Source organism: Octopus sinensis, linkage group LG2, assembly GCF_006345805.1.
Source record: "Octopus sinensis linkage group LG2, ASM634580v1, whole genome shotgun sequence".
NCBI classification, from domain to species: domain Eukaryota; kingdom Metazoa; phylum Mollusca; class Cephalopoda; order Octopoda; family Octopodidae; genus Octopus; species Octopus sinensis.
The window spans coordinates 107,458,267-107,470,474 of record NC_042998.1 but is presented as its reverse complement, the minus strand read 5'-3'; the positions used below and the strand labels follow the sequence as shown (position 1 = coordinate 107,470,474).

At 32.9% G+C, this 12,208-nt stretch overlaps 1 protein-coding gene across 3 annotated transcripts in view; it reads left to right on the top strand.

Annotated features, from left to right (window-relative positions):
- Window positions 1-12,208, top strand: part of LOC115232507 (serine/arginine repetitive matrix protein 1) — a 35,145-nt gene that overhangs the window by 15,823 nt on the left and 7,114 nt on the right. For all 3 annotated transcript variants that reach the window (XM_029802413.2, XM_029802415.1, XM_029802414.2), the window contains 2 exons: window positions 2,342-2,441; window positions 10,924-11,071. In XM_029802413.2, coding sequence (XP_029658273.1) covers window positions 2,342-2,441; window positions 10,924-11,071 — 248 coding nt within the window. The remainder of the gene's footprint in view (window positions 1-2,341; window positions 2,442-10,923; window positions 11,072-12,208) is intronic.

Genomic DNA, 12,208 nt, shown 5'->3' with positions numbered 1-12,208 from the left:
ATATTCCTTAAATCCCAAGCTGTCACAGTCAGATCGTTTCTTCCTTACAGAAGGGTCCGTCAGGAACCATTTAACTGTGTCCACATGATGACCTAACTTCTATGCAATGACATGAAGAAAAATGCCTCTAGCACTTTGCATGATGATGACAGACTTCATTGTTAAGTCCTTTTCTATGACCCATTATTCTTAGGAGGCTCACCCAAAAACTGAAGAATCTGAAATAGAAAAAGGAAAGGATGTTACACTGAATAATGGAAACGCCGATAGTGTTGCCATAGTGTGCAGACTAGCTAGGAAAAGTTTTATCAAAATCAACTCACAGGAAACCAAGAAATCCAATTTCACTCCTAAGCTATTAATGTGGTTCTGGGTGTATGTGTGTGTGTGTATGTATGTATATATATATTTATATTCAAGAACTGGATATTGCTATTCAACTCAGTCTCTTGTCGAATCCTTCGTGAGATTCAAGGAACTGCAATCAGCAGTTCGACCTCGCTATTCTACAATTTGCATCACATGACCATGCCAGCTCAGTCTTCTTTCTTGCACACTACATCTGATTCCTCTTACTCCCTGTTTTTCTCTCAGCACATTTGTATTATGTCTTTGTGCACATTTACATTGCACAACCAGTTGAGCATGCTCACTTTATTTCATTTCAGTCTTCTGCATTAAAAGCCCACATCTCACTATCATGTTGCATCACATTTCTAACTCAAGCATCATACAATCTGCATTTTACTTGGGGGAAAAGACCTTTATTGTCAGTAGTGAAATATTCTCTTTGAAGTTTTTCCAGTCTTTTCTTAGTCTGGCTACTATACTTTTGAGAAATACAACCACCTCCCATGCTAATTATATCCCTTCGGTAACAAAAGCTGTCAACTACTTTTAGTGAGCCATCCAGGCATTTAAGAGAATCTAATTCTGATGATTATAGTACATACTACTTCAGTGCATCAATCACATCTGAAGCTTACTTTCCTTGTTTGCACTTGTGATTTCTCTACACTACTTATTTAACCATAGCTTTCATTGGGTATAATGTATGGAGTTAATACCTCTTTTCGTAAATATATCAAGCAAGGCCACTATCTTGAAGATGCCAAGGTCATGTCTTTTTTCTTACTTACTAAAAACCTTAGTTTTTACTAAGTTTACTTCGAGGTCTCTTGATTTTAGGTTCAGTGTCCATGTCTGGAATTTCTTCTAATTCCCCTATAGATTCAGCTGTAAGAACTAGATCAAGAGTATATAGGAGTTTCCATGGTTATTCAGTCTTAAAACTCATCTGTAAGAGCCTGTAGGATTTATGAATAGGAGAGGACTGGCCCTTGGTGAACTACCTTCATGCTAAATTTGTCACTGAAATAGTTGTCATCTCACTCTGCTTACTGTGTCTTTGTACATAGCTTGTACATCCTTCACAAGCCATTCATCTAAACCACCAAACTACTGAACATGGTACTCTGTCATATGGCTTTTCCAGATCAGAGAAAATCAAGAATAGCAATTTATTCTTAGCCGAGTGTTTCTTCTGCAATTCTTTCATTAGGAAGATGGTATCTGTGTGATCTCTTCTTAGTACAAAGCTAAACTACATCTCCGCTAGGTCTACTCACAGATCGTGTTCAGACTCTTTTTGTGACCTTTAGTCTGATCCAGTAGTTTAATTCCTCTGTAGTTGCTTCTCTCGAAGGCATCTTTGTCTTCATGGCAGTTTAAAATGATACTGCTATAGCTTTCTATATACAACATGATTATGCATCACTTGTTTGTTTTTGACTTTTAAATTTGAAAAGAATATTCTGCAGAATCATAAGCTCTGTTGTTTCAACAGGCAAATAAAAAGGAAAATACAGAAAAAAATCACAGATAGTTATCTGAAAGGGCCCAGTATTTAAATTTAAAAAAAGAAAACAAAACTTTTTCCTCCACCTAAAATCATAATCTTTCATGTTTTAAGCAATAGAACTCTGAAGAAGTTACCATAAAAAAAAATCTTGGCCACTTTAGTGGTACTCTTATTCCATAAAGCAAGCATCCAAGGTGGGCCAGCTTATTTGTAACAAAGCTTAAAATCATATATGTTCTAATAAAGTTAAAATTTCTTTTACTGCATGATACTTCATAAGTAATTAGGTCCTCAATAATTAAACAAGTTGTCATCATTATCATTTTCTTGGCAGCAAGTTCCATGAAGTAGGTGTATTAAGTCTGTGATGTAGTTTTAGATGCCTTTCCTTTTTTTAATGATAACAGCATTATTATTTTCCCTTTCATCTACCCTAAAATAATGTAAAATCTACATCACAAACAATATTTTACTTACTAGATCTCCAAGCTCCAGTTCTGTTTCCAGTAGTTCATCTGAGTCTTCATCAAGTTCAAGTTCAGCTGGTAAATCGAAGCGCACTACTGAAAATTCCAGAAGGGTAAGTAATTTGGTTGAAACAGGCTTGTATGATAGTTTCTCCAGTTATTGACCCAGGCTTTTTAACTTCAATTAAAGGAAAAATGTTTGTATACAATTAAATCATAGACTAAGTGATTTTGTCTTTTCACTAGATAGTTTCAATCAGTTAGATTATTATTTTTTTGTGTTTCCAGATTTTATTAATTTCAAATTTCTCTGAAAAGCAAAGATGATGGAAAATATTATCAAAAAAAAAAATCATTGTTAGAATATTGTAACTTTTTAACAATGACAATTACATTATATATATATGTATGTATGTATATATATATGTATGTATATGTGTGTATATATATATATATATATATAGTTTAGCTAAGAGTGTTAAGAAACTCACTTTTCCTCTCAAACATAAATTTGGATTGTATTTATTTTGAGTATAATTCCATCGTCTTTACTCTTAGCTTTATAGAATTATTTAATGGCTGCTTGTCACTGGGATTGTTGGTACAGTTAAATATGTAACATCTTGGTATTGTGCTGATGATCTAGACAGAAATGTTTCTTTTTATCATGATTATTTCCCTACAGTTAATTTGAATACTCCAAATTGATTTCAATTTCCTTTATAAATGAATTAAATTTATTTAACATTGCATGTCCCTTTACATGATAATGAAATCTTTTTCCAGGCCTATCTTCATAAGAATTTCTAAACAAGGTGTAACAACATTTTGTGCAAGTGAATACTCAGAAACAATACGCTAGGTTCATTTTCAATGAAAATTGACGGATCTAGTTACCCACTTTTGTTGCTGCTCTATAAATTCTAGTCTGAATAAAATTAGCTTTCCAGTTTTATTAAAACAAAACTAATTTCAGCGGGTAAGTGAAATTAGTGGGAATGAAAATAAATATACCTAGGTAGTTGATCAGTTGTCTTGTTTTGTAGAGAAATGGAATAGAAGTTTGAAGAAGTACTTTGTCAATGCACAATAAACTACTTCATGTTAAGTAGCTGTGGTTTTAATTCGAGTTGGACAAGTAGAGTTCCAACCTAAATGAGAGTAGGGTAGAGCAGAGTGATCCAGTCGTTTTAGACCCAGTTCTGAATGTTCATAATGCAGCTTCCAGGACAGGTGAGTGGAGAACATGAATAACAAACAAGTGAGATTATTGGTTACCACCTTATTGAAATAACATCATACTGATGGAAGTAGATATAAGAAAAGCGTTGTTTTGTAGACATGAAATTGGAAACAAAAAAAAAACTGGATTTGGAAAATATGCAGAAAAAAATAAATGCTTCATAAAGCAATGACAACGAAACTGAATGATGCTTTCTTGCAAATACTCTCTAAGTTTAGCTCTTTGAAGGTGTATGTTTGTTATATATTTGTTCTTATTGTGATATATTTAGTGTTTTTTGGACAGGTGAGACATTTAAATGTTTTTTGTGTTGAAATCCTAATCATTTTAGATGGAGAAAAAAGGAAAATAAGAAAATATTTTGAATGGTTTGTTTTTGTTTTGTTTGTTATTTTATTGGAAGCCTGACTAGAATATTTTTTAATGTATATTTCTTTAGTTCAATTTAAATCCAAAATTCTCTTGTACTTGCCATCTCTTATGGAAGTTCTTGTTATGTGTAGGAGAATGCAAATTAAGCTTGTGACTACTTTTGATGTTGAAATTTTGGATTTCTTTAATAAAAAGAAAGCAGCAATTTACTGTTTTTCGGCTGATCAATTTTTGGTTTTAAGGTCACTTAATTAGTTTTTTTAATAACAATGGTTAGACAGTTTCCTTGTATTAGAGGTTAATTAATATTAGAGTAGGATTTAATTAAGACTGCAAGATACAATTAATCTAATTTATCAGTACTATTCTCTTGTCTGCTAAACAATGCAGTGATTAATGCTACAATATTATTAGCTTTTTTGGCATTTCACCCTAAGTTAGTCTATTTCTTTTTTACTGGAAACCAAACAGAGACACTGCTGATTTGTTGAAGTTATTCTATTTTTGGAAGCACACATCCAGTGTTGAAACCTCTCCAAAAACGGAAACTGGAGGCCAATTTATGTTAAAACCAGGACAGTTTCAGAAAGATTGAAAACTTGTCACTGCTGGATGTTTGCTCACAGATTATCATAATAACAGATTATTAAGGTAAGTTGCTTTTGTGTAATTTTTTAAATAAATTTTCACCAATATAGTTAATCAATTGTATCAGCAAATGCTTGCTGTGTGAGTACATTGAAACAATTAGATTTCATGTACCCTGGAGAAAAGAGTAAAATATATGTTTATGTGTTGTCTTTTTATTAAATATGTGCTCGTCTATGTTGCATTTTTTTAGTCATTCTTTACTGTTTGCATGATAGTATAGATAATTTTATGTATGTTTGGTTAGATACAACATGGTTTGAGAGTCCGTTTGTTAACCAGTTTGATTTTTATGCAGAGAGGTGTGTTCAGTTAAGGAAGGAGGAGTTAACTAAGTTTTCACTTTGTCATTTCAGAATGATTGGGATAGTTGAAGGGTTGTTGTATAAGACAATTAGTTTTGTGTGAATGAGCATAAATGCATTTGAATATTCATGCCTAAAAGATGTTATCAGTATTGAGCTTGTTTACTTTAGTCTAAGTATGAGGCAATGTACTCCTGAGTATTTTCAGTTTTCCATGCAGGTGAGTTTGTTTGTATATATAGAGGAAAGTGAGCAGGTAGAAGTTCCTGAAACCTTTGGAATAGAGGTGAGACATGCTTATTGAATGAATCTAGGAAGAAGTAGAACGTAACTAATCAGTTATATTTACTGTAGAAAAGTCAGGTCAATCTGGTTGTAATGTGTGTGTGTGTGTGTGTGGTCTGTTAAAGTGAGTAAAAGCATGTAGACTTTTATAGTTGTCTCTTAATGGTACAGGGCTAAAATAGGTTAGATTTTGCTGATCAGTCATAGTGAGTGTAAGTAGATGATGCATGACCTGGTTGGTAAAACTCTACTCTATTTATATATTTGTTGTATAGTTGGTGGCATTGAGATAGATCACTTCAACTTTCTGTTGCCTAGATATGAGTTGCTCCTCCTTACTTGTATTTATCTCTCCAAACTGCTCATTAGATAACTTTTTGGTATTGCTTTATCTCTCAGTATTCCCTCTATGTTTGTATGCACACATGTTACTGTTACTTTTTCCAAACGTTTTAGGGATAGGTCTGAGTTTTTTCTTTGTTCTCTTCACCCTCATTTTCAGTGTCACCAATGTCAAAAATGTTGCCTAGAGCAAAATTGAGAGATGTCGTCTCTCAGTAGTTTCAACATCCTAAGAGAAAATTTGCCATTGGAGCTGGTTGATGTCATTCATATAGAGAGCATCATTTTTTAAAAATGCAATTTGTATAGTACTTCTGATTATGTTTTGTGGTTATTGATAGACTTTGTTTACAAGGCTGTTGTCAATGGATTCTGATTATTACTGCTTTTCCAAAAGCATATTTGTGTTACAATACATAATACGTGAGTGTGGTATAATGCTGTGACAGTCAACATACCTAAGGCCAATGTTTTTAATAGTAATAGAACAAAAAATAATCTTGTATCATTTATGGAGTGATCTCATTGAGTGTATATGATAGAATTAGCTAGGAAATCAGTATATTTAGTGACCACATTGGGATGTGAGTTGTGGTATTTCAGGACTTATTAACTATAGGATCATCTGCGGGATGAAGTCTCTAGATTTCTCTCATTGTTTGCAAAGAGTTTTTAATTCCTGTTACCTAAATCTACTTGCATTGAAATTATAATATAGAAGCTAAAATAAAAAAGTGAGTGGAAGAAGTTTAGGAACTTATTTTCTGTTTCCAACTAGTTGGTTCTCTCTCTATACCACTGGTAGCCTCAATGAAACATGTAATAAATATATATATATATATAACTCTTATATTCATTGGAAAAAAGCTAAATATTTAAATATATTGAAGGCAGGTGATGTGTGTGTGTGTGTGTTACATGGCAAACTCACTAGTGCTGGTTCCATGAAAAAAGCGCCCTGTTCACTCTGTAAAGTGGTTGGCCTTAGGAATGGCATCTAACTGTAGAAACTAAGGTGTAGTTTTCTGATTCATCAGATCCTGTCAAACTCTCCAGCCCATCCCAGCATGGAAGACAAGTTTTAGGTGATTATATATATTGGGTTGGCAACTGAGTTCCCACTGCTTTTTTAAAAGGTTTAATAAAAAATAACAACTAATTAATCAATAATGTATTCACTCTTGTTGTTTACAACTTCTTCCCAACATTCTACAAGATTTTCAATACCTCGTTGGTAGAATTCACCCGATTTTGACTCGAAAAATTGATCCGATCAAGCTTTCAATTCTGCATCAGTATTGAACGAAATTCTGTGCATAGCATTTGAAAGAGATCAAAAGAGGTGGAAATCCGTTGGTGCCAAATCAGGAGAGTACAGCGGGTGTGGCAGCACTTCCCAGCCATGCGTTTGAATGGCTTCCTTGGTCATATTGGCAATATGAGTGTGTGCGTTGTCGTGCAGCAGAAGAACTCCATGCTGCCGATTAGGTCTTTTCTCCTGAATAGCCGTGTTGACTGTTTGGTTCTGTTCAGGCAATTTGTAATGGATAATTCCTTCCCAGTCCCACTACATGCAGAGCATCGTTTTACACGGATGAAGATCTTTTTTCATGCACAGTGTCACTTGTTTACCGGGGCTAAGCTATTCCTTATGCTGCTTCATATTGAAGTACAGGTACCATTTTTCATCGCCAGTAACGATTCGGTAAAGAAATTGTTGCATGTCCATGTGTTGAGCGGTGACAAGCAAGCAAACCAGTGGAAATTGTTACTCATTGATTTTTGTTGTTGTCACTTGAAGCATGTGGAACCTATGCTCCATACTTCTGAACCTTTCCCATCGAGTGAAGATGCTTCTCTATAGCATTGTGGGAACATTCCATTTTCTCTGCCAGTTCTCTTGTCGTTTGACGAGAATTTTCGTGCAAAAGTTGGTTTAATCGCTCTTCATCGAACTCAACTGGACAGCCAGAACGAGGTGAGTCTTTGAGGTCAAAGTTTCCATTTTTTAACTTGGCATACCAATCACGAGTGGTTCTTTCAGCTATGACACCTCCTTACACAGCACCAATGTCGTGAGCAGCTTTTGCAGCCTTAGAACCTTGATTAAAAGCAAAAAGGTGGGTGTCGAAAATGCTCGTTTTTCTTAACTTGACATTCCATTTTAATGATCTGAAAATAAACAAAAATTAAGTAAAATTAACTAGAAAAGAAACAAAATACATTCCAAAATTTTAAAAAACGGCGGGAACTTAGTTGCCAACCCAATACATATCATCTTCATCACCATTTTAATGTCTACTTCTCCATGTTTGCTTGGGTAAGACGAGAGAATGTCATGGCAGAGTTTTTCTATGATCCTTTTGTAGATATGACACTGGCAAGAAGCTACTGTTTACAAACTAATGCATGCATACAGGCACACACATACTTGTATGCACATTATGAGCTTCAATTTCTGTATGCCAAATCTATGTCCAAGTATTTGGGCAGCCAGTGGGGGCTATAGTAGAAGGTACTTGGCTAAGGTGACAGGCAATGGGACCTGACATACATTCAGTGTAGTAGTAATAGCTTATATAATGTATTGTGCCAATTTTGTAAGAGTATCTATTTCTAATTGAAAAATTCAAAATAACTGCTAAACTTCAGAAATTTGCCTGGCAATAGTTTCTTAGTTTAAGTTTATGTTGAATTTCTGGAAAATAGTAACAAGCCCTACAGACAAGATCCAAAACCTCATGCCTATTTCTCCATTCTAATTTTGTTTTTGGTTTTCTTACAGTAGGTATAATCTTTTATATTAATTTTTATCAAGTTATACTTTGTTATTCTTTTCCCTCCCTCTGCTTAACAAAGGCAATTTATCAGCCAGTTCTAAATAGGAAAATATCACGTCTTGGTTTGATGTGTCAACAGTAATTACTCCAAATATGGAATATGGCCACAAGCTAATAACTGAAACAAGTAAAAGGATATGAGTAAATTATACATTTTTGACTGTTCTTTTATTTTAACTATTCCATCTTTTGTAGACAGTAGGTAATAGATAGGTGGTTTAACCCTTTTGATACCATATTTCTCTGAAAATACTCTGCTAATGAAGAATTCAGCAAAATAACTTGTTATTAAGCGACTGAATTGAAACATAAATTTAATATGAAATTTGATGGAAAGTTTTAATTAGATCACTTTAAAACGGAAAGTTTGTATCGACATAGGAGGCAGTCTCAGGTGAGTTGGTATCAAAAGGGTTAAATGCTACTTGTTTTTCATGTTGGTTTTTTTATTATTGATTTTTATTCCCTTCTAGCTTGAATTTTTTTTTCTAATACTGAAACAAGTGGCTTTCTTTGGCCTCAGTTTTATCCCTTTGGCTTCCGATTCTTATGAATGGACCTGCAGCATATTAACTTTTCTGTGTCCTGTTTGTTTTAGATCAGACATTGAGATATAAAGGAATAATTAGAAAGTACATAAAGAAATTAACAATTAACAAACTCAAAACTTCTGGTCAAATTTGATCTACACGATATTGTCTTTTCATCACCCAAAATTATAATTGCCTTACTCATCTGGAAAAGTGATCTTTCTGTATTCCTCAGTCCCATTACATATTCTTTCTCTCTTTCATGGTCAGGAAAATGGATCATGCACATGTTCTATACATACTATGTACAGGTTTGTTGCATTTGATTGGCAGTGTGCAAGTTGAATATAAAATTGCTAAGCTAGTATGCAAAGTACTTCCAAGAAATAATGAGAACATGTGAGCTGCAAAAAAAAAAACCCCCCGGGTGTAATGGGGCTCAAACTCAGGAGCTAAGTCAACATAAAGAGCAGTCAGTGCAATCAGACAGTTTACATAGTAATGGAGAGTTTTTTTGTTTTTTTTACCAATTTAGATGTCAATCACGTTGCTAGATCATATATCCATAGTTGTTCATAAATTCATGGCCTGTGTGTATAACTGTTTTCATGATTTTTACTAAAGTATTTTCAATTATATCATTTTAAATACTTTGTTTTTTTGCATGTGTGCTTTTCAGCATATATATTAAGATTATCTTGAAAACTTAAATGTCAAACTTGCTGTGCCAGAACTTTAAGGGTTTTGATGTTGAATAAATAATTTTTTTCTTGTTTATGTCATTACCTATATTATTTTGAATTTTAAAGAAAAGATATAATTTTTCATTTTTAGCATTGTATAACTTTTTCTTTGTCAGTCCCATCATTATCTTCATTGGTGATTCACAGACCTAAGAAGAATTTCTCGGCAAGAGAAGTGATATCGATCCAGCTTGAATCTATTACATGGTTGGCTACTTATTCCAATTGACAAGAATCTGTTACTCTGTTAAAAGCAGTATAACTAATGGTCATATTGTATGAAAGCTGTGTATTTAAAGATACAAAACAAAGATACTGGGATTTGATTAATATTACCACAACAGAAATGACTGCTTCTTTACAACTTTTTTTTTTTTTTGTACAAATCGTTTGTTACATACCAAATAATTTACCTCGTCTGTTTTTGTTTTTGGCTTGATAGCACAAATGTATATTCCCTTGCAGTCTATTTTATCACTCTAGCACTGTAAGTTGTCTGCCCAAGAGAGCAGATGTTTCAGTTCAAGCATTAATAAAATGTGAAAATTTTAAAATTTAATCAACATTTTTATGCTAATAGTAAAGTTTATAAAGAGAATATGAAAATATTCAGTATCATTTTAAAGCCTTTCAAATAATTAAACATTGTATATATAAATTGCAATAATAGCGCTTTTATGTGGAAAATATATTGAATATTTTTGTAATTTCAAAGATATTTTTAATTCAGTAATAATGACAGTTTTAGAAGATATATTTCAAACAGATCCTTGGTTACAAATTCTTTAAGCGTTTTATTTATCTGTCTCTTAAAGAAAAGGCTAGACTATTATTTCAAAAATTTTTTTACAAAACAATCCATGAAATACAATTATTGGCTTTTATTTTGTTTTTCAGGTTCATTCTATATTTGTTTAGGTTTTAATATTTTTTATTTTAGCAGTGTTTATATATTCATGAAATAATTTTCTTAACATTTTTTCTGTGGAGATTTTTATTGAATGTCTTGTCTTTACTTTTTTGTTACAAAATTTTTTTATGTATACTGTTATACAATTTTATGAACAAAATATATTTTAACTTTACCTTTATATAATGGGGAGCACAATTTTTCTTTGACTGCAAAGAGACCAGTTTGACAGCAGCCATTATCTCATTTGAATTTTAAGGTATATATGTATTGGATAGGTATCTTTTCTGTTTCTCATGCTTGCTTTCTCTCTATCTTCACTTTAGTTTTGGTTTATGTTAAGTGTTTTTACATTATAACATGTTGTCTATTCATAGGATAATAAGCAAGGTCATAATCATGAATCTGCAAAGGCTGCTTCTCCTGTGAAATTAGGTATTCAACAGCGACGCCATTATAGGACTCATGAAGACACTGTTGAAAGTTCAACCTCTTCTTCTTCTGAGGATGAAGAACCACCTCACAGTAATTATTTCTTTTTAGATAAACTTTATTCTTAATTTTGCTATTCACATTACAGCAGTTTTGCAACTTTTTATACAAATTTTTCTCATTCTAACAGTTTAATTTATCTCTTTTGCTTTCATTCTTCAGTAAACCTTATCTGACTTCCAACTTTTTTAAAATTAGTGTCAAGGAAGGGGCTGTACCCAGTGTCCTTCACGGGCCATTTGAGGCACATAAAATTGTTAAAAATCAGAAAAACCAGTCTGTAGAAAGCTCACATTCAGATATGGGGGGGGGGTATATGCTATATGAATGGCAAAAGGTGAGGTTGCATGGGTCCAGCAGAACAATGAACAAAGACCATTGTAGCATCAGTAGAGAAGATAGATTGTGGAGACCACTCTTCTGATGACAAGTTGTGACTATGTTGATTAAAAACTCCATATCACACTTATTGTTTCACAATCTGCATAGCTTTATCCTTGTCAGAATATTTTTAAAAAATTTTTTACATTTGAAATAGTTCATGTAAATGTAATCAGAATCTTGTTCTTTTTCAATATAAAAACAACTTGAAGTAACAAGTGCCCATTCTCATCGATGCAGTCAAGTGACTGTCTATGTGCTGCAACAACCCCGATTAGCAACAGTATTTTGTTGTGGGTCTTATAAAAAGCTCACAACAGTTGAATATTTTTTAACTTCAAAGAGAAAGGCAAGTTTTTACTGGGTATGCATAACAATTTGAATTTGTTGATCATATCCTAAGTTGTTTGTGATGAAGAAAAATTGATGACTCTTCTTGTCTGCTCACTGAAGTTTAGGTAGCCTACTTGTTATATTGATACTTAGTTTCATGAAAGCCAGCCAGACAGCTACCTTCTCCACTAACTTCTGTAACTCTTCTCAATTTTTGTACACATTCCTATATTGTGTAAAGGGGAAATACTTTTACTTGTTAATTCAAGTTGTTTTTATGTTGAAAAAGAACAAGATTCTGATTACATTTACATGGACTATTTCAAATGTAAATGTGTTTTTTTTAATATTCTGACAAGGATAAAGCTATGCAGATTGTGAAAAAATATTGGTTCTTGTACTAGTTGAGAAGGAATAACAATATGTAATGGGATAAAGCTTCTAGATTTTAAGTTA